Raw genomic sequence first — 24,506 nt, forward strand, 5'->3', positions numbered from 1 at the left:
CGGATATGTCTGGTGTTTGTGGGTTAAATCGATTGATCTCTAAATATACTATGTCTGAGATACAGTTCTGAGATCATTTTTACGATCGAAAAGCATTCTCAGAAGCTCATGACAAACCAAAAATTAATGTACTTGTATTGTTCTTCCTTCAGAATTTCAATGCTGACCAACCAAACCAAGCCTGTGATATTTTTTAGAACATTTTTTTCTTCGCATTCATTTATTTTACAGCTCGATGTGTTCCATGAAACACACACTCATTTTTCACCTTGGCTTTTTCTCCTCACCATAAAAGAATTCACAGAAAACAATTGTTATCCATCACTGATACACGCCAAGATTGTACTAGTATTGTGTATCGATAGGTTCAGCCTTTCAAACAAACAGCGCCCCCTGTCGACTTCAGTCAGCAATTCTCTCGGTAGCAACTGAGAACACCTTGAAAAGACTGCCAACTCACACCTCCGTGGTCTCACATTTACAGCATACATGTTTCTTTTTGATTTGGAAATATTGTTTAATTGCCATTCGACACCACAAATACAGTAAAGTCATTATTTTTTTTTCTCACTTTTTTTGGATGTGTGCAATAGAGTTTAAAGTGCTTGTCATGCCATGTCATGTCAGTTGATCAGATCTGGAGAATTTTTTTTTGTCTTGTAAGATTCAGCAACCATAGTTTAACCAGTTTATATCTACAACTGTTGCATTATTGAGAAATTTCATATCCTGGATTGCCAGAAAAAAGAGGATTTTTTTTGACATGTTTTGTCCATAAAATGTTTTTTTGTACAAGTGAAGCAAGACTGCTGTCATCACTCTACTTCTCTCTCTTTCTTTTCAGAGTTCAAAGTTCAAAGTTCATAGTTCAGGATTTATTTGAATAAGTGGCTCGTCTCACTTCATCTATTGCCTTGCACCACTCGAGGGCATAGTTATTCGGATCCATCAGATAGTAGGTGCGATTGGGCTGAAACAAGAGGAACAGAAATATTTTATTAATTGCCTGGTTAGGTTGGAGTTGGCAGATGTGTAAATAAAATGACAAACAACTATTTCAATAGGACATACTCTCTTGCAGTGAGTGATTATTTTCAAAAAAGTTATACTCCTGATGTATTTGTAAAGTGAACAGAAATCAGGAATCTCACGGAATTTGATGTGTTTACAGCAATGCTGAATTGTGACTGTGACAGACTTAACGGCACTGAAGACAATGACGGTCTGTGACTACATAAAAGGACTCTGAACACTTGAAACACAGGCAAAGCAACTAAAACTCATGGTAATAGACCTCAAACCCTTTCTCTCAACAAAAGTTCCAACGTGCAAAATTTCAATGACCAAAGGATAATTTCAACTTCAAAAAGAGCATGATAAATTGCTGAAATGTGTTACTGGAAGTTTGCATTGCCGTCAGATTTTTGAACAACAAACATTTCAAATAGTGACTGAATATCATACACAGTTGCTATGGCATGTTCATTGCAGATAGTTTTCGCGAATTTGTGCGTGATTATAAAAATTGAGCAAAACCCCCTCTCCCCTTAGTGCAATGAGTTCCATTTGTCATGCATGTATTTAAATTATTCCTGTCCCTTAGGTAGAATCACAAATGTGTAACTATACACATTCAACAGAAAAACAGTCTGTCCAGTGAGGGCGCTGTTCCAACAAGGAAATCTGCAGAGGCCCATACTATACTACACAGACAAACAATTTGCTGTACACAGACCGTCTAAAAAGTTGTGAGTGAGAAACAGTACTGATCATTCTCTTATCTCCTGAAGAGTACAAGTCAGAGAAGAAGGAAAGTCACACAGGAGAGAGGAACGAAAGAAGAAAAGACCACAGAAATATATCTTTTCATTATTTTTTGAACTTACAGTATGTACAAAGAATGTCTTAAAATTTTTGGACTCTACTCGTAGTGCAGGCGACCTGTGAACAAAAGGCAAAGTAACAACATACATTATTTCATTATCAAGAACATGACATATTAAAGGGAAACAGTCATCGGAACTGCACCTGTGCGAGTTGCTTGTTTACAAACAATGTAAACAATGTCTAGATGCACCTCATCATCATAGCTGCAACATTTAAATTATACAATGTAGATTATGACAGACATGTTTTAACTCTCATCTATCACCATTGTACATTGCATACAATGTTTACATTGGTCGTATGGGTCCCATATGACCTTTGAGTGCAGTTCCGATGACTGTATCCCTTCAACTTCATTTGAATCAATACTTCTGTCTCTATTGGGTAACTTGGGCACACTGTGTTTAATATAAACAGCCATAAATGTGTCGCCATGATCAAAGTGCAAAAAAAAAGTATGCATTAAAATTTTGTAATAGTTACAGTTTTCAAGTTCAGATTGACATTCCAGCAGGATACCTCTCCATCTCATCTGCTTCTCTGGGTATGTACTGCTGTAAGTGTGTGATTTACAGCTGAGAGATCAGATTTGCTTTACGCTGGAACTTATTTCACGTGCACTGGGAATATAATTTGAATGGCATGACAGCTTCGATAAAGGTAGTTCGTTGCATCGGAATGTCTTCTGCAGATATCAATAGCGGCAATGGCAATTTGTCATATATTTAATGGTATGAGTAGTTACAAATCTCCCTTGTTTCAGAGCTCTAAATAGCGCCCTCTACGACCGGCATTTACTTACCAGGGTATCTCTCCTTTTAAAACCATATTTTCTGGGTCTACGTAATACAGGTGAGGTCCCTCGGTTAGTAGGAGTTGTCTTCGGCGAGCAAACAAACCCTGCATGGCAGAAAACATCAAAGTCATACGAAAAAAAATTTAAACTGGACTCAGCTGTGTTCATCAAAAATTGAACATAAGTGTTTGAAGTTAAGTGTGGAAAAATGGAAGAAGACAAAAACACTGGAGAGCCAATGGGCAAAATGGAATGGCAAGATAGATAAAAGAAAGTTATGGCATTGCCATTATTTCTTTTTGCCCCTCTTACCATTTACTGGCATACTGGTCTACAAATATATACTTCTGAAAACTTCTGGAATTTTGCTGAGGAGCGACCATAAAATAATTATTACTGTTGATGCTAAAACATTTATCATTGTCAACACACTGGAGACTATATCACTACATAGCAAGACCAACGTAGCAATTACTAACTTTTTTCAGCTGTCAACAAATAACCGGTTACTTGCATGCTAACACCTCTACAAGCAACCTTTCTCGACTTGCGCATTCAAGCTCGACTCACCTTGCGCTTATCAACAAGTCCCATTTTTAGTATAAGATTCTCTTCCACAAATCTGTGCCACTTGTTTTCCCTCGTCTGCTTTTCCAGTCTCTGTCTCCTCTCCTCCGGCGTCTTGGGATAGACCACTGAGGTGAACTCCTTCTTGGATTCTTCTATTTGAGGGCTGATGTCCCTCTCTTCAAGTTCAATGTTGCCCACGCCGAACAGCTCGGCGAGGGCCTTCTCTCCGAGAGCAGGGTCATAGTCTTCAGGTACCTGTGGATGAAACAGAAAAATGTCCTTAAAGCCACTTAAAGCCACAATACCTGCGAATTTTAGGCATTATTTTTATGATTTTATTTTCAAACCAAACTTGGTTCATGTAAATGTGCTAACTGAAGGATATGTATAGAAGCATCACAGCATGTTGTAACAGGTCAAATAATAAATTGGTGCTGCACTCAAAAAATGGCGCCCCCATGGACAAGTACAAAAAATGCAGTTTTTCGTGCACATACACATCGTGATCATCCAAGAAACAAGCATGATACCATTTACTTGAATGCACAACACAAGATTGCTGACAAGTTGTTGTAATCTTTATTTTCTCTATCACATGATTAGATTTGAAAATGGCGGGAAATCTAAAATAATGTTAAAACTTTCGAATTTACATGCCACTTTTGACACTTATGACAGTGTTATACACTTTTTCAGTCTTCAATAGGTCTTATTTGAAGAAAACTCTTGAAAAACTGAGGATACTTTGAGATGTGATTATCACACATTCACAGCTATTGGGGCTTTAAACTTGGCTGCAAAAATTGGGCATTGAAAAACTTTGTGAGGTGAGTATGCATGCAAAACCAAGTCTAACATATTTCAAAGGGAAAGTAAACAATTCTATCGTATGCCCATGTTTTTCGTCAACTCTGCGTTAGAACAAGACATTTGATACTGGAAAAATACTTTTGCATATCTGACAAAACCTCAGTAGCTAAGCTTTTCAGGCAGAACTGCAACTCCTGCGGCTGTGCAAATTAGGTAACATCATCCCAATTTTCCAACTCAATCATAATGACTCATCAAAAAAAGACGAAAAGTTGAATATGGAAGCTGGCTGCACCCTTACAATAACCCCAAACCCATTGATTATACAGCTAAGGATTTATTACTATGTAAATATGCACTCTTTTCCGCAGAGGTTGAGTTTTTGTTGCTGTGAGGGAGAGAATTACTGAGCTAATGTAGTCGCCGTCACTCACATTGTAGTCACTGCGTAGTTCTTCCCCCGTGGGTGACTTCAGATATGGTTTCAACACTGGTGGCGTCTGCTTGTCCAGATTGCCCCAGTCAATGCCTTTGAAAAATTCATGCGCTTTAAGAGGTGGATACCCACCCAGCTCATCACAGCCCAATCTCTTTGTGGGCTCCAATACCTACAAATAACAAAAAAAAAAAAGGAACAAGTCTAGTTAAGATTTTTCTTCGTGTTCAGAGAACGCTTTTTGATTTATGCTCCATCTTCTAGTTCTAGAGTCAAGATTTTTGTTGTAAAAGTCAATTGTAATAGATAAGCAATTAAAAGAGGTGGTATTTGCTACTGAAGAGTAGTGTAAAATTCTTTCACACCCAGGAGTGACCTTACCATTTATTATATATTCTTAGATATTGGCAACACGGGCTGAAATATGTTTGTTGAACTAAGCTAGATAGGTCAATGACAGAAGAATTGGTTTGTGTTTTGTTTTGTACAAATGATCGCCATTGAGTGAAAAGTGAAGTGTCAAAATAGCTCATTTAAACTGAATGTCTATGAAATATTTTTTATCTTAATGCTGCGAACATACATGGACCTACAGGATACATAGTTTTGAAATACCGGTGTAAACACTAAAGACAAAACGCTTGATAATGGTGGGCAGTTTTAGATTACAGTATCATGAATATTCTACCATACAGGTTAACCCTTTCACCAGAGTGGTTTGAACCAATCCCAATGTTTTCTAGGGTAAAATTGGACCTCTAGAATGGGAAATAGGGGTGAAAGGGTTAAAGGGACGTATTCCTTGATATGGTATTCACCTATTGTTCTATGTGTTAACTTATCTACTTCACTCAATGCAGACCTTTGCTTTCCATTTAGCTTTTAACCCTTTCACCACCATGGTTTAGCCCAAACCCAATGCCACCAATGGTGATCATGGACCTGTTTACAGGCAACTTGGGGTGAACAGGATAAATCTGTTGAAGGACTTTGTTTTCCGTTTAATCTCATCTGCCTCTGTAAACTTAGTATATGCTGCAAACACATTTTTTTGTCCCTCCACCCCATTTCTCAGTGGACTGGTCCAACAGACCTGTTGAACAAACACTCAGGCTGTACCAAATCACGCTGATGAAAGGTAAATTGTGTGCACGGTGTGCTTCACTCACCAGTAGCCGGGTGACAAAATCTTTCGGTACTGCTGGGAATCCCTCTGGAAAATCATACTCCAATTTGATAATCTTTTGGAATATTAAATACTCATTGCTGGGAAAAAAAGTAATGGGAGAAAAATCATCAGAAATAATGTATTTGAAAAAAGCAAAATACAACCTGTCCTTGAAAAACATGACGGAGAAAGGTTTAATGTAATGTCTGATTTGTTTCTGTAGAGGTAACCCATACAGTAATGCAATGAGTGTACTGTACGGGATTAAGATACAGAAAGATTTTGATGTTCCTCCATGTAAATGCCAGCATGTTATAAAGGACAAGCCGGGGTAAGAATGGAGGGTTTTGACCCTTACACCCCATTTCCAAGTACAACGGTCCAAACTCATTGAATACAATGGGTTTGGGCTTAACCATTGTGGTGATAGGGTTGAATAGTAAACTAACCTATAAATAATCAATTGCTTGTGTGGTGCCTCTAATTTAGTCGTAGAGAGTCGTATTCTGTCAGAAAACAACCCTTGGAATAACTTGGTATATTCTATTATGGCATTCGGTAAAATACACAATTACTATTATCCACAGATAAAAGATTCAACAAGCCTACTCCAGTCTTATTGATACCAACTGTCTACAGCAGTGTTCTGTGGACACAAGGCTGACAAAGTGTCATGTGATAATAATACTAGCAATAACATCAATTTGCATTCTGGGTGTTCCCTGTTACTTTCAATCACAGAAACACCTTGGTCAGTGAATGTATCATTGACACTGTGAAAGGATAACTAATTCCATGGTGCCAAGTACCTGTATGGTATTTTTGAATTAGATGCCATAAAATGAGAGATGTGAATCAGTGTATTTTCTGCTAGACTTTCTCTTTGTTGTATTAAAGGTAATACGTACCTTGAGATAGAATATTTTAACCTTTTTAGCTCAACATACCTTCAGATAGAAAATTCTATACTTTTTGCTCAACATTTCTCAATGAAACATCAAACTTTTCTCTAGCATGATCATCGTCACCATAGAGAGTTTGGGATTTGAGAAGCAGATGAGCTAACATTTACCAACACCTGAAATTCAAAATAGCTGCTACTCTCCCTCTGTAACTCCACAGGGAAAAACATTTAAATTTCTGACTTTCTCAGTAACAGAGGGTTGATATGCAACATGTTGAAAGTTTTTAGCCCACTGATTGGCTGAAAGTCATTGTCATTATACAATTATTCCCAAACAGCCAATCAGGTACAAATAGCCCTAGTTTCAGACTCCTTAAGTTGCTGTAAATAATGACAATCTACCAATCAGATTCACCGAACCTTTCAAGCCCCTGAACATTGGCAATAACAGGATTGTTCAAATTTCCTTTACTCTCAATAATCAATGCTTCAAACGAATCCAAACTAGTGGCAGAGAAACAAAATATCGAAACACTGAACAGTCAAAATATCTCTTAGGGACTGGTCAGTTTCTTCGGCCTGGGGGGGGGGGGGGGGCGGTGGATATTTTTTGCCGACGTCAAAAAGTGGCTGACCCCCCCTATTCCAAATTTTGAAAACAGGGTGACCCCCCCTATTCCAAATTTCTAAAACAGGGTGACCCCCCACCCCCCCGGGCGCGACAAAGGTAAAACAAAAGATGGACATAAATTATATATATATATATATATATATATATATATATATATATATATATATATATATATATATATATATATACAGAGGCCTATATATTATATTTTACATTTTACATATATTTATATTTTAAATAGTCATTCTATGTTTTAGTGAAATTGTTGACATGTCAGTTGTAAGATAGGAATTTCAAAGTGTCAATCTTAAAGTTTAAATACAGTACATTTTGAATGAGCTGTGAATGTATTTCACACTTTCTCTGCTTAACCAGATGTCCTGAACTGTTGTACAGAAATGGATGTCAATCATTAAAAAAAAGCAGTGAATCAAAAACTTTGATGGGTGTTAAGACTTGCCAACCATCCAATTAAATCTACTGAGGAGCCATAGAGAGCTTTTTTAGCCAAATCTGATGTGTACAGTGTCTGAGAGGACCTTTTCTTGTGTAACATTGAAACCATAAAAGCACAGCTAATAATGACAAAAACTGCCTTTTTTAACTGTTATTTTGTTCATAAAAAAGCATCTTTCTACAGAAAACCTATGAAACAAAGGAAAATAATTGCATCAATGAGAAGGAAAGATATCTTGTCATTTTTCTATCTCTAAATAAGTCACTGTATCAAATATATATTGTGAAATATTTGTGCATGTTGCTTTCTCATACTGAATTCTCACAGAGAGAACAGAAAAGTATCAGGAATTTGTCATCCTTTTCATATGAAATGCAGATTTCATAATGGTACACTTTCACTTAGCATACATCAAGATATCTCTGAAAGTATGGCGCCCGAAGGGCGCGCCAAAAAATATGAAACATCCTGATATCTCTGATATATATGCCTTGTATATTAAAGTCATGCACCTGAAGGGCATGCTGAAAGATGTATGATATATTAAAGTAATGAGCTTGAAGAGCACGCTGAAAAATATTGAACATACAGATATCTCTGATGTATGTATGCTTGATATGTTAAAGTTGGGCGTGCTGAAAAATATGACTGATTATTAAAGTTACGCGCCCAAGGGCGCGCCGAAAAATACAACTGAATGATGAAATTTGTGGCTGACACTAGCATTTTAGGCAATGATGAGCCTGTGTCAAAATTCAAAACACACTGACCCCCCCTATTGGGCATTTCAAAAACATGGTGACCCCCCCTATCACCAAAGTCAAAAACAGGGTGACCCCCCCCCCCCCCCCATGAATCCACCGGCCCCCCCCCCAGGCTGAAGAAACTGACCAGTCCCTAAGAGGCATATTCTAAATCAAAGCAGGGATAATTTTTTCAAAAGAAAGTGCAACATCAAAACAGGACCAGCATACATACCTCGCTCTGAATGGTGGTAAGCCAGCCAACAACTGATAGGTTATACATCCTAGAGCCCAAAGATCGGAGCTGGAGGAGGAAAGTAGGAGAGTGTGTTAAATTTGAGTGGGTGTAGATAGACGTGAAGAGGTGTTTAGAGCTGAAGAAAGCAAAGATTTGAAAAACAACTATTACGTTGATTGTCACCTCAAGATTCACAAATGACTACTGGTACTATCAGTGAAATACTATTCAAGCACACTGCGTGGGAAGTTGTGACGAACATAACACTACCAAAATATCCCTTACAGGAAAACTGAAGGAAAAAAAACAGGAAACTGATACACAAATTCGGTAAAAAATAACATAAAAAAGATCACGGAATTTCACTGCAGCTCTGTTAAATGAAAAAAAAAAGTTTGAGAGCCTGCATGACGTTTAAATATAATGTTCGTTTATATCATATTTCAAATGCCAGTGATGTTACCATGGATACCAAACCATGGAGGAGGAATTCAATGGGAAAAAAAAGAAGTGAAAAATGAGATAAAGACATAGGGGATTTGATCAAGTCTTTTTCTGTGTCTCTGCAGTCTTGTGTTTTGAACTATGATAACATCAATTAAACAAAGAAGTGTATAATTCAAATGATACATTAGATTATAAAAAATGTTTTCCTGAGCGCGATCAATCAGAAATGAAATACACTTTCCATATTATTTCTATTACAATATTCTACCCATCTGATTATGGTAGTTTTCTATAAATATTATTTCAACCGGACTGACATTCAAATGCTTATCATTCGATTGAATTTTCTAATAGTAACATTCATATTATTGAAGTTCCTCATGCATTTCCATGCAACAATTTTCAACCAATGAAATGCTTTCTCAAAAAAATAGTGTCAATGACACTGTGCTCCCATTTTACAGAAATACTAAGTACTAGTACAAATATGACATTGCATTCTTACAGGTTGATTACTAAGAAAATTCCATTGTAAGTCCAAATTAATCTTATACCCCAGCAATATGAAATGCTCCATCTCATAATGACTTTTACATATCTGACAGAAAACAACCCTAGGATCAAGACTACTATGTTTTAAAGCAATCCAACAAATACTTTGGGAGAAAATGATTTTTTGACAAAATATGGGAAAAATTGCCCAAACAATACAAATATAAAAATTTCACCACAATTTGAACGAATCTGACAAAGGCAAACCCTGGGATAATACATACAAGTTTTCAAGCAATGAGATGGGAGCTTTCAGAAAATAAGATTTTTTGACCAAAAATGGGAAAATCGCCCCAAAAATACAACTGTCAACATTTCACCACAATTTGGAGAAATGTAACTAAAGTCACTATAAAGAGCCTGCATACCATGTTTCGACCAAATCTGGTCAGTGGTTACAGAGTTTTAGCAATTTGCAGGATTTTTCCTTCTCCCCCCCCCCCCCCCCCCCCATTTGCATATTTTTGACTTTGGCATATTCATTTGAACAAATTCACATCTCCATCCCTGGGTGCACCTGTCCACCAAATACTAAGATGGTAGGTGCTGTGGTTTAGGAGTTTTTAATGTAGATGGACATACATCCGCACATACCAACATACATACATACATACATACAGACAGACAGACAGACAGACAGACAGATAGACATGTATTTTTACAGGTTTTAACCTCTCACAGCCGCCAAACCTATCAATATCAGCTTGTTCAACTTGATACCTGGTACTACTGCTTATAATAATATAAACAAGAGTTAATTACATTCTAATTAAAGTAAACACGCCTTGCTTATCAAGATTATTTTTAAAAAAAAACAGAATATCTGTCAGGTTATAAAGAATCTTCAGCTGGTTATCTTTATCAGTTTTTTCATCCTATTAACCAAGCACATTTTAACTCTCAAATCAACACTGCAAGTAAGTTCTGTTGAATAAGTTGAGACTGTATGTACTCAGAGAAAGCACACTGAAGAGACAAATGTTTGCAACTTAAGAAGTTCAAGGTCATCAAAAGCATTATAAGGAATCATGTAACACTTTCATTGCACTGTTTACACAGATTGCATAAATGCTATAAATAGAACATGAGGAGCCCAGCTTTACCATAAAAACCCTATCACTTTGACCACTCTTTTAATTGACCACTCTATTTTTTCCTCAAAATGTAATTTTATTTTATCCTTATCAAGTTGACCACAACTGGAAATCGGAACTTTCTCTATCTCTCTTTATTTGGCCAACCTATCATGACAAACTATTATGAGCAATTTCTTTTAGATAACATACAGAGAACAATACATGACGGTACAGAATATGTCAAAGTTGGGATTCAGGAAAGTTGCCTTTACATGTTTTAATCATCCAAGATGGTAAACATTTCACTATGAACTGTCAAAAATGTTGAACTTTCTTATAATTCTACACTAAAATTATTTTGGCTTTGTTGATTTCCTAATTAATACAATTATTTAAAATCATATTAATTTTTCTGGGTGAATTGATAGGGTTTATACAGTACAAGAGTTACAAACAATGTAGTCAAATTCAGTAAACATCAATTACCGTCTAACATTGCATCATTCCTATAAATAGCACCTCAGCCAGGAACAGCACAATCATAATCTGCTCATTCACAAAGGCAGTACTTGACTTTGAATGAATGACCTACTACATTACAGTTCACCTGTGTACCAAATTTGGAAGCATGGCAAAAAGTACAACAAAATTTGCAAATTTCGCCTTGAGTTCACCGAGTCATCTTCAGGTCACTCCTAGGAACCTGCACATCCAATTAGAAAGTAATGGCATACACAGTTTCAAAGAAGATTTTTTTGACCAAAAATTGCAAAAATTGCCCCAAAATGCAAATATGCAAATCTTGCCATAATTTTGATGAATCTTATTTTGGGTCATCACAAGAAACCTGCAAACCAAATTTTAAAGCGAACAGACCATTGGTTTCAGAGGAAACAATTTTTTACTGAAATGGCAAAAAAATAGAGAAAAAAATTCATTAAAAATAGAAAGCAGCCAATATTGACACCAACTCCATATGTTTGAATGAGTGGGGCCCAAGGTACCTAAAAACCAAATATGACAATGATCGGAAGAGTAGTTCCTGAGTTATTGATTTTTGACCATTTTCGCCCTTTTTTCTACCTCATTTGCATATCCATGAGACTAACAAGTTCATTTTAACAACGGCACATCTAGACCACATATGGCATCACTACACCAAAAATCAGCTTTATACGTGCAGCAGTTTCGGAGTTTTTGCGTTGGACGGACAGACATCCATACATACATACATACATACATACATACATACATACATACAGACAGACATCTCACATACAGACTTTTTTCAACCATATAACCTCCCAATTGCCATATATGTATGGCAAATGGGAGCTAAAAATCTCCAATTAACTGTCTGACTTGTCACACATTCACAACTCATAGTCGTATGACATCAGGATGGTTACCCTTGGAGTTTTCTGCATTCGGATCTTTCTAATCCACAGGATAGGCATGTGGCAGGTAAAAGTTTAGAGGTTACCCTACCTTAGAACAATTCACTTGGAAGTCTGATCAATGCCACTATCTCCCACCACGCGATTCATTTTGCGTAAATATTTCCATGCAGATATAAACACTGTAATCCTTTATATAGCTTGACATTAATTTAACCCTTTGAGAGCTGTAATTTTTTCCACCAAAATTTAGTGCAACATTTTACCATTTTTTATGACTTTTCCTGTAATTTATCTGATAATTTTGAACAAAATGGACATCACATTTCATTGGCTACAGCTTTTTATCAAAATTTTGGCAAAAATCTGTAAAAAATTGACTGGGATATATTTTGTAAAGGCGACATAAACTGACTTTGGCGCTCAAAGGATTAAAGAAATTGGTAATATGTCAAAATGAAAAAAAATACAGCTGCATGTCAGAGATTTCCGATGTATTACATCAACTGTACGGTATATGAATGATGGCCAATAGTCGTGCCTTTCTGTTGATCTGACCCAGGTTGGCAAATCTCAACAAGATTTACGGTGAAAAATCTGCTTACCTCTTGCAAGCTGATTTGTCTGTCAGTAGTTCAGGTGACACGTACTGTGCCGTTCCAACGAATGAATTCGCTCGAACTGAGAATAAAAAAAGACATTATAATGCAAGCTGTTACTTTGTATCTTAAAAGTGGCCTGGCACTTAACCTACACACATTTTTTCCAAAGCAATGTTTCTTATCAAAGAAGACATGAAAACCCCCTCATACTATGTATTTTCTAAAAGCAGAGAATATAAAGTTTTGTATGGTAGCAATAGTTTACTGAGTCAAAGGATGAAAGGGGTACACATTTGGGGTAGAAAACCTCAATTTTGGTGTTAATGATGAAAATCAATTTAAGTCAAAAATTTGATACTACTTTACGAACTTTAATATCCCATTAGAAACTAAAGTATACGTAGAAAATACCTACAATTTTGTTTGGCATTTAATATCTATTCTCATTTTCAAATGGCACGGGTTGAAAGACTGACATTCAGAAAAGTGATTAATGACAAAGAGTAAAATTGAGATAACTCTTAATCAAAATGGAACAATTTTGTTGTAAATAAATAATTGCTTTGTAATATAGTACTATAAGAACATAATCTGAAAATTTCAAGAAATTTGACCCCACCAGAGTGGAGTTTTAAATTTTTTGAAATGTTGAAAACTGGCGAAAAAGGAGCCTGGAGATCGATGATTTGCATAAATTTAGTTCTTTCTCACCCAACTTACCACTGTTGGTCATGCTAAAAGGTAAACCCAACCAATATTTTAATCTTGGGTTAACAAAAATCTTTTCAAAAAAGTGATTTTGAGCAAAATACACTGAGTTATATGCAACGCCACCTTAACCGTTTCATCAATGGTGACAGTGGACCTGTTTACAGGGAATTGGAGGTGAATAGGTTAAACCTTTGTCTCTTGATAAGACATCATTTGAAGTGTTTTACAAAACTTCCAGTTTGCTTATTCTTGGGAAAGGTTTTCCACGTTAATATTGACCATGTACGTTTGAATAAAGCTATCCCTTTTTTCACAGAGTAATAAATTTTCTATTTAATTAGCAACAACTGTAAGATTTGTATTGAATTGTCTTTTTAATTCCTTACAAATATAAAGTAGAGTTTATGACAAAATGACAGAATGGGCCTTTCAGTCTCAAAAGTATGAATACATTTCTTTTTGACATGTAGATAGGTATAAGGGTAAATATTGCGGGTGTGTGATGGATAGCGAGAGGGGCAACAAGTGGATAGGAGGAGGGGAGAGCAGGGAAACGGGAAGCAGCATGATCAAAACAATTCCATGAACAGAAGTGTGATGACCTTTCATGGCTCTGATTGGAACATTACTGGATGAGTGGAGGCCAGAAAACACACCACTGTCTGCTGTCAACATTTTGATGACTTTGGTAAATAAACCGATCATTAATAACGTGTGATGCCTGAAAATTGTGCTGACATGTGCCCGTTTAGTACCAGCTACAATCAGAAAACATTGGTGTTTCTAGGAATGATACATCTGGGATATTTGCAGGGGAACCCCCCCTAGATAATAAATCAGATTTTCAAATCTCCCTTTGGTAGGATGACTGGGTTGTATACTGATGGGAGGTGTCATACACCAATCGTCATCAAGATCTGCAAGGAGTAGTTTTTGCAGTTTTGACAGTGAGATACTCTAGGTCTCTTCACCCAATATCTGTATTTCTGGGGCTAACTCTGCCATGAACAGCGATAAAATTTGACGAGAATTTTCGCAGGGAGAAGGGAAGGCAAGTCAGTTTATAGGGATAATTACCATAAAAGGTGCATGTATTAGGTAACTGGGTAAATTGAACTGTGAGTGGCATTTTGAAGAGCCCTAGCTACTTAGTACCTGGCTCTAAGCTCTTCATCTGTTAATAGGAACCCTGTGAAATGATAAATCATGGTGCCATTTGGTCAAAAATGAGACAGTTGACCTTTGACCCTTGCAGAAATCGCGCTGTTGATTAACGGTTTCATGTTCACACACCTGGTGTGATACGATGTAAAACAAGCCAAACTGCTGTAGGTGCTGTTCTGTGACTCCAACATTGTGACCTTACCTTCTCTGGAATTTGAATCAAGTATCTTTGCAGTGCCAAAATCTGTTATTTTTACATGCATCGATTCATCCAAAAGTATATTCTCAGGCTTCAAATCCCTGAAAGAAAGAAGGAAGAAAGAATGAAAGATGGAAAGAAGACTTATGAGTACGTTGTAATTCACAATTGCAACCATAAACATAGGGCCAAAGTCCCTGAAGCTACTATAGACATGGATACAAAATTAAGTATTTCCTGACTGTATGAAATTATCTCACTAAGGTCATCCTACGGACAAGTAAACTAAATATTAAAGCTGTCTGACCAGCGGTTTTGAAAGAACAAGCAACTCAACAGTTGACAGAGCTCTGTTGAGTTATGTAGAGAATAACCTTTTGTGACACATGTATTGATGAAGAAGGTGGATATCTTTGATTAACATTGTGAGTTCTGTTTAATAAGTTGAGACTGTACATACTCAGAGAAAGCACACTGAAGAGACAAAGGTTTGAAACTTAAGAAGTTCAAGGTCATCAAAAGCATGATAAGGAATCATGTTACACTTTCATTGCACTGTTTACACAGATTGCATAATTGCTATAAATAGCACATGAGGAATCTTTATACAGCCCAGCTTTACCATAAAACCCTATCACTTTGACCACTCTTTTAATTGACCACTCTATTTTTTTCCTCAAAAAGTAATTTTATTTTATCCTTACCAAGTCAACCATAAATGGAAATTAGAACTTTCTCTATCTCTATCTCTATCTCTATTGACTATTTTGAGCAATTTCTTTTAGATAACATACAGGGCACAATAAATGACGGTTCAGAATATGTCAAAGTTGGGATTCAGGAAAGTTGCCTTTACATGTTTTAATCCTCCAAGATGGTAAGCATTTCACTATGAACTGTCAAAAAAAGTTGAACTTTCTGATAATTCTACACTAAAATTATTTTGGCTTTGATGATTTCCTAATTAATTCAATTATTTAAAATCATATTAATTATTTTTTTCTGGGCGAATTGATAGGGTTTATACAGTACAAGAATTACATACAATGTAAGTCAAATTTTGACCAAAATGACAAAAAAATTCCTTAAAAATACAGATTTGCATATTTCATCACAATTTGAACAAGTCTAAGTTGGGTTATCCCTAGGGACCTGTATACCAATAACAAAGCTGTCTGACCAGCGGTTATGAAGAAGAAGATTTTTTACCAAAAACACCTTTTTTGGCATTAATTTGCCTATTTTCAACAATATCAAAAAATTAAAAAAAACAGTTTCTCAAAATCGTATTTTTCATCTACACAACAAATATCAAATCAGTAAGTACTGCGGTTCTCAAGATATTTGAGTGGACGGACGCCTCACAAACGGACATACATACATACATACATACATACATACATACATACATACATACATACATACATACAGACTGACGACGGACGCCGGACGGATACCCATCCCAATAGCTTCTATAGACTATAGTCTATAGTAGCTAAAATGCCAGAGCTCCTGTGATAAATTTGTGAAAATTTTCACTGATAACTTCATGTTTTACTTGTGTTTGTGTACCATATGAATCTGTCAAACTATGTTGTATGGCTGCAGTTTGAGTGTGGACTGCATCAAACTATTCAAGCAAGTCAAAGGCTGCAAGTTTCCTAAATCCATATGCATAAGCTGAAAAGTACCAGCGTGGATATTGGATAACATATTTGAAGTAAATAGTGTTCTGTTGGAATAACAAATTTGCCCACCAGCATGACTGGGAAAATCAGATTGTCACATCATGATGTCACTTTTTGTTGTCATAGATACAGCTGTTACTATGACAATGACAGATTGTCACATGATGATGTCACTTGTTGTCATAAATACAACTGTTACTGTGACAAGGAAAAGATTGTCACATCATGATGTCACTTTTTGTTGTCATAGATACAGCTGTTACTATGACAATGACAGATTGTCACATTATGATGTAATTTTTTGTTGTGATAGATGGAACTGTAATTATAACAACACTGAATTCGTAATATCTATCCTCCTTTTCTGTCTTGTTCAACAATGAATACAGCTCTGAAATTCCCATTACTGCAACTGTCTCTGTCTCTGGCATTTTTGTTTTATATATCAAGTACATTTCCCCTGGTCTACTGTCTGAAGATTGCTACAATACTTGGTATTCTGTCTGTCCATATTACATGAATTGGATTTCTGTCTGGATGTCAATTTATTTGCTCACAAAAGTAATGCACATTTTTTTATATAAAGGTCCTTTTTCTTAATTTCAAAATATCATTACAAGATGTTATATAACACACTCAAATCATTGAATACCCATTTATCCCTATAACCTGCATGCATCGACCCATCTTTACTGTCCTGTTGGTTTTGAATGGTATGACTGGACCTTTACACTAGGAAATAGGGGTGAATGGGTTGAACCACTCTGCAGAGGGAGGTAGAAGTACACCACTAACCTGTGTATGATTCCTAGGCTATGTAAATGTTCCAAAGCTGATACAATTTCAGCTGCATAAAAACGAGTACAATTTTCATCGAAAGATCCCACTTTATTGATATATTGGAGTAATTCACCCTTCTTGGCATAACTTAATCCAAAATCTGGTCACACATAGTCAAGGAAATAAACATTTTCAGCAACATCAGCAGACTGACATCACTGTAGATATGATATCAAGCAAGGCCTGGTACCAATAAAATGAAATGCAAAAATACTCTAGCACATGAGTTTTGCTTTAGAACACATCAGATAACTTTTCCATTATGCACTGGACCCAGTCTGATTATTACGCAAGCACCGCAACAGTAATAGTGGCAGCACAAATAGCATATACATATGCACTATTATCTTCATCAGGATATGCATGTGATTAATCCAAATCACAGAGAGAGAGAGAGAGAGAGAGAGAGAGAGAGAGAGAGAGAGAGAGAGAGAGAGAGAGAAAGACTCACAGCAGACAACACAACTTTACATGTCATATTGAATAAACAGGGCAACACTTCACATCTTTTGCAGTAGTTTCCATGGTTTCCTGGTTTTCCTGATCATTTAGTGATTCTAAAACTGGCAATGAAACCTTTAATAGTGATCACATGCCCTACTACAGTACAGGCATTAATCTATATGAAGACAAGATTCAAGTATAGTACCTTTTATCATAATAGATAAATTTGCTGTACATTATATATATATATATATATTAATATAATATATATATATATATATATATATATATATATACTCTTAGAAACATGCATGTAGATATATTAAAGTGGGTACAGACCAAGACACATAAATATACTGGTATACAGTACACTCAAATTTATTCACTGGCATATTTTGTGCAATTTTATCGACGTCTGAAGACTACCAGGGAGTAAAAAAGAGCAAGGCCTAAGGTATTGATGTCACCATGGGAACAGCATCCAAACACCATGGTCACCCAGGTAACAAAAGGGGAAGGCAGAGGGGTAAAACAATCCAATTACAAAGAAGCAGGAAATTCTAATGATCCCGTGGACAGCTTTAAACGGAGCCACTACAGGTCAATCTTGGGAACACTGAGAGGACAGGAAAAAACAAACCTTGTAATCTGAGTCACTGCGCACTCAGATAGCTAGAGGGGGTATGGATGGCTGCATCTTTCAGATGAGAAAAACATCCTATCTATTGTGCTAGGCTCAGCTGAGCATCCGTCCAGGGCCAGATGGCCACGTGTGGGAACAGAAAAACTGTTGAAGCAGGGTGCCAACTTCCGTGTTTTCAGCTATTATGACATTTCATTTTGAAAAGGTATATTTCTATCACATTTGTTAGATCCCTTTCTTTTCATATTTTGAATTGTTTTGAAATATGCCCCCTGCTGTGCAGGAGTATAGATCTTCTCCTTCATAATAAAAGAGGTTGTACTTTCTCATTGCCTTCGCACATCAGTTTCAGAGTCCTAAAGGATTGCTTTTAAATGATAATGGGCAATGAGGTTTCTTAAATGAATATTTAAACCATTCACTTTTGGAATATTCTATTTATCGAGGGTAAAAAAAGAGATTTAATCCTATTTAATCCTACTCCTAAGTGCCAAAGTCTATTTTTTGTTGCCTTTTTTAACCCTTTGAACCTGGCTCGGACATAAATGTCCGATGACGTCATAGAGTACCAGGGGGTCAGGGTGCAAAGGGTTAAACTATATATCCCAGTCAATTTTTATTCAGATTTCTGCCAAAATTTTGATAAAAATTTTTAGCCAAAGAAATATGTCCATTTGGTCCGAAATTACCAAAAAAAATACAGGAAAATTCATAAAAATTGGTAAACTGTTGCACTAAAATTTTGATGGGAAAAAATTACAGCACTGAACAGGCTAATAACATTTTTCTGAAACAAGAAGAGAGGCATCTCTTGATGCAAGTCTGCATAGATTGACATGTAAACAGTGCTACATGTGACGGGTGATCTATTGCTTTGGAGTTGACAACACCAACAGCTGATTCTAAACAAAGCACTGCTATACTTGCTTATAATCTTGCCTTGATTTTTTTTTTCATACACGTGTGTTCATCCACATGAATTTTGAATGTGTTTACGACGACGGATGAAAGCAATGGCGACAGATGTTCTCTTCCACCCTGGGTTATCGGAACAACAAGTCAGGAAAACCGGGACAGAGTCCGGTGTAATTAATTATTCATGAGCTGTCATCAATGAATAACATGGATCAACTGACAAAAGCAATTTTTTACAAAATCTATGATTGTGTCTTTGAGTGAATAGTTTCAAACAGCACGCAAATAAAATATCATGCATAGAACTGTTCATTCTCCTGAACATAGAGCTTGGTGTTTTGCAAATAGACATCTAGGAAAACAACAACATATGTCTGTTTACTTTTCAAAGTCTCAACTGATTATAGTTTATCTTGTGACGGGTTAATTCAATGTATTTTCTTTGTGTTAGTTCAAAAATTTATACTTATTCTACTTTTGTGGCAAATCACATGACTTCAGGGATTTGGCGAAAGTTTTACAGGTAACAATTTTATTGTCGGACCATTGCTGACATCCCAACCACAATTTGTGAGGCAACTCTGAAAAGACAGTTTACACTCTACCAGACACATGCAGTACCATTTCACTGCATACACACAATGTGTGTTCATGTTCAGCCAGACACTGTGTACTGATCTGCTATTAACAGGACAACAGCTGTAACCGTCGATAACATTTTCATCATTTTTGTTCAATATTCAAAACAAACATGTTTTCTTTTTCTTCATCCTAACGCATGAAAAATATTAACCTTGCAAACACAATGCATTTTGCGCATGCAATGTTGCTATTGACAATTCTAGTCTTGACTGAAAATTAGTTGTTGACTCTGATGGAAAGACATTACACACATGCATTCTGTCTTTACAAGTTGAACACTTGCCCTTGCCTATGACATTGTGAGAACAACAAGAAACATTATTTTACAAACAGAACAATAATACTGAAGGGTAAATCAAAAGCTACAGCGAATGGAGCTTGAACTGATGTTGGCTGGCTTATCTCACCCTTGGAGTGCTGTAATTTTTCCTACCAAATTTTCACTGCTAAATTTTGCCAATTTTTCTGAATTTTTCTGAAATTTTTTTATCATTTTGGACCAAACGGACATCATGTTTCATTGGCAACAGTTTTTTATCAAAACTTTGGCAAAAATCTGAGAAAATTGAAAAGGGTATATTTTGTAAAGGGGAGAAAAATGGACGTTGGCATGCAAAGGGTTAATATCTTCCAATATAAATTACCTAATTCATAATGGGAATATGCAATACACAAGGTCCCCTACTTTTCTGATTATGTATCAAAGACATAATGCCATCTTTTCGGTGGAGAAACTTATGAACAGTCTGATACATCTTTTGTACTGTATGGTGAAATTGTCAGACAGCTGTGCAACGATCAGCCAAAGTATTTTTCTCACACCATCACATTGTCAAAAGGAGGTAAGTTCCCACTCTGTGGTATTACCAACACGACATTCCATCACCACTCATCTGACTGTTGGAAAGGATACATAATTTGTCCCTATCTTGAAATGTAAAGTAAAGTTTGACGAAGAAAGGATGTGAGTAAAGTTTGTTGAGTACTTCTTTTTCTCGATGAACATATTTTTCCTTCTTTTCCCGTAAAATGTGCCTCTTCTCAAGAATTTTGACTGTAAATAGAAGGAAGAAAAATTGTTTGAAACAGTACTAAAGAAAATCTGCAAGCAAAATCATTTGCATTTATGATGCAATCAACATCGATTTCCTTAAAATGTTGCTTCCATTTTACTTTGAATAATTTCACCCATGTTTCGACCACCTGCTGATTTTCAGCAGTTTAAGGGATCAGAAGTAACAGGGATATAGAAAATTTTGGTTACAGATGGCAAAAATAAAGTTCAGGTAGTTACAAGAAGTGTATGTGCACATAAAGTTTGTGCAAAATGTCCTGATTTTTTACTAAAACTAAATTTTCACAGCCAACAAATTTTTTAGCTGACAGCCAGTTGTTTTTGCCAGCTGCTGGCTATTTTCTATGTCCCTGCAGTAAGTATATAGAGATATAACCACAGGGCTGAGGGCAGTGAATGTTGTCAACAAGAACGTAGAGCATCTCAACGAGAAACCATGGCCTTGCATCTCTACACCTTGCAACAATTTTACCTTGTGTTATTCAACACATATCTCATGACTGTAGCCTTGACTGGGGAAAAAAAAAGTAAATGTGGAAAATCACATACTCAGTGCATAAACGCTGATGTAAAACGTATCTTTACCTGCATACTCCTTGTTGGTTGCTATCTCTGTTGCTAAAACAACCTTTAGAAGAAAGACAAACAAAAAAAGAGAGAGGTTAAGGTGTTTGCGATCTATTTCCAAATACAGTATAATATTATTGGGTTCAATGACCTATCTGCTTTGAACTTCTCAAGCCATAGAAATCTGTTCTACAACCTTCCACAGTATTTTTGTTACAAACATGCCCTTGAAATGTTCTCAGATGATAACCAGTCAATAAGGTTTCTCATAGCAACTCTGCTGTCAATGTAACATAACATGGACGTTGCAGCTACAATACAGATCATTTACATATATCAGGGTTCTCCGTCAAGGGATTGTGTTCGTTCGGCCAGTAATCTGTATTTTAAGTGCTCAATTCATATGCTAATAATAAAAGAAAAGAACACATTTGCACAGCAAAAGCATATGCAAATTGTCTATTATCATGTAAATTTGTCATCTTCTGTTTTTTTCCAATGTTGAAAACTACTGACATTGCGTTATCAGGATGGAAACAGCAAAATATAGTATACAAATGCTACAATGCCTTTATATCTTTTCAAGCGAGTGCAACAAGGTCCCACTCACAAAGTCCTGTATTTGGTTGGCATGCCAGAATACTAAAACAGTCGCAGGAAAAAGTAGGCACTAATTGGATTGCTTCATCTCTGTAGTGAACTTACTTTTAAACTTTTAATTTAACTTGAAGACTTCTATTTTTGTTAGTCTATCTACGGTACAATGTAACATGTCACTGATTACAGAAGCCATCTAAAACATGCATCTTAATACTAAAGATACCCTACTATCTCAAGTATCTCTAGCAGTGTGGCGGCTACCATGAGTACATGTACTCGCTGTATCTGAACACTCCTTGGGGTTCCGGTTGATACTGGGAGGTATGGCCTCTCCAGGTAAATACAATACAGTGTCATGAGTTTTAAAAAACATTCTTCTTTGAAGTTATGTTCTTCATTTTTCGGAAATCTTGATTTGATCAAGGAAAGAGTACTTGTGTTCTCTTTTAGCTAGGTGTGCATGTGAAATTAAACCACGTGCAACAATTTATTTGACGGACCCCAAAAAATGCTAGGCCCCAAAGCACTGCCCTGTAAGTGTGTGTGCTTATATTTATGACTTGTAGACACTCATGGCAAAATAAAAAAGCCCACATGATTTATCAACAATACACACACACACCTGGCAAATCTGTGACAAGCATGTGTGCTTATCTTATACCCTTTGCAAATCAAAAACCTGGCGAGATACTTACAAGTCATGCCAGAATTCATACTTTAAAGGTCAATAGGTCAATTGATCCTGCCGACTTTCAGATGAACCAACCAATTTCTAAGATTCTGTTCTTTTGACAATTGTGTTTTATCATCAACAATTTCACCAGATGTGAGTTTACAGAACATGGATGTATTTTTACAATCATACCTGACTGGTGGAGATACATGTAAAACAGACAACACTTTTGCCACAGTATTTCTTTGAAATTTATTCAGTTTTTAAATAGTTTCAAATGAACTCCCTCAAAAACAGGTTCTGCAATCTCACTAGGGATGATGGCATTTTCTGAAGTCCTACATTCAAAAGTTTGAAACAAGATAAACAAGTCAACCATTTATACAAACTTTTGAAATGGCAGCTGGTAGAGGGGGGTGGTGCATGTACCTGGGAGGGTCACTTCATCCTCACGTATCTGTTACCGCCGTTTGGCCTCTGTGACCTGCATTTAATGACTTCCTATATTACTTACATAATGAGGTGATAATCTGGCGTACATTTTGCCCCATTGGTTGAATTTACGAGGCAGGGTGAAGTCGGCTGATAGCTTTGGCAAAAGTTTGTCAAAGGTGTCACAAATCTGGAGAGGCTTGGTTATAAATTGTGTATTGGTAGCGTTTTTGGTGTGAAGGCCTATTGAAAATTGGTCTGTACATTTGTATATGATGCATGCGATTTGTTTCCATCAAAATATCATAAATTGCACAGGCATGTCTTAGAGCCATGATACAATAAACTTTTGTAACCGAGAGAAAATTGAGAAAATAGGAAGAACGCTTTTCCTTGTTATGAGAGGCAATCTATTTAGTCACTTTCCAAAGACTTTAATCACTAAAACACCCTTTACACAAACATGAGTTGTTGGAAATTCACATTTACAGCACTACAAAAGCTTGAGAAGTGCATTTCTTGTCTGAAAAGTCACGGTGATGGGAAAAGCCCACTCTCCCTCACTTTTACAGTTTTCTATCTATAAATTCATGTATAGGGATATCTCGTTTGAATATATAGACATATAACTTCATAAAAATATGATCTGCATTCATTAGTTTTTTATTTAGACTCTTCCAACCCCTCTACCTAAATGTATAGATCCAACTACAGTCAAGAAACCAATGGGATTAACCAATTAAAAATGGCAGGGAGGGTTTGTGATATTAGAAGAAAAAACCAACTTGCTGACAAGCTACTGTACACTTTTCTTTAACACTAAATCACATATCTAATCCAAAAAGATTAGCTGTTTTGATGAGAGTACTTTCATTGCCAATCATTCATGCATCCATTTCCCAGAAATCAGTATTTTGTGAGACTCAGTATACAAAAACAAGCGATGCACAATGTACCACTGATAAATACCCTCTGTAATATTTAACATACACATAAACATTTTATTTAAATAGTATGATGCTATCTTGTGCTGAATAATTTACAGAACCTGCAAAATATTGAAATTAAGAACTGACAATGTTTATTAATTCACAAAAGAGCAAATATTTCGGTGCAATTGAAAAAATTATTTCAGGTGATACATTTTTGCCCTAAACCTACACATGCATTACTGCTTGTAAGAGTTTTAATGATTTTAA

At 36.2% G+C, this 24,506-nt stretch overlaps 1 protein-coding gene across 2 annotated transcripts in view; it reads right to left on the reverse strand.

The window, feature by feature from the left end:
* Positions 1-846: 846 nt before the first annotated feature.
* LOC139151721 (3-phosphoinositide-dependent protein kinase 1-like) overlaps positions 847-24,506 on the reverse strand; it is a 40,656-nt gene continuing 16,996 nt past the window's right edge. For both annotated transcript variants that reach the window (XM_070724694.1, XM_070724695.1), the window contains exons 3-14: positions 21,621-21,663; positions 20,874-21,014; positions 17,272-17,416; positions 14,792-14,889; positions 12,718-12,793; positions 8,638-8,706; positions 5,669-5,765; positions 4,498-4,671; positions 3,254-3,508; positions 2,690-2,787; positions 1,887-1,941; positions 847-970 (exon numbers count right to left, since the gene is read on the reverse strand). In XM_070724694.1, coding sequence (XP_070580795.1) covers positions 869-970; positions 1,887-1,941; positions 2,690-2,787; positions 3,254-3,508; positions 4,498-4,671; positions 5,669-5,765; positions 8,638-8,706; positions 12,718-12,793; positions 14,792-14,889; positions 17,272-17,416; positions 20,874-21,014; positions 21,621-21,663 — 1,353 coding nt within the window. In that variant the 3' untranslated portion in view covers positions 847-868. The remainder of the gene's footprint in view (positions 971-1,886; positions 1,942-2,689; positions 2,788-3,253; positions 3,509-4,497; positions 4,672-5,668; positions 5,766-8,637; positions 8,707-12,717; positions 12,794-14,791; positions 14,890-17,271; positions 17,417-20,873; positions 21,015-21,620; positions 21,664-24,506) is intronic.

The sequence above is a fragment of the Ptychodera flava genome, chromosome 15 (genome assembly GCF_041260155.1).
Source record: "Ptychodera flava strain L36383 chromosome 15, AS_Pfla_20210202, whole genome shotgun sequence".
Taxonomy (NCBI): domain Eukaryota; kingdom Metazoa; phylum Hemichordata; class Enteropneusta; family Ptychoderidae; genus Ptychodera; species Ptychodera flava.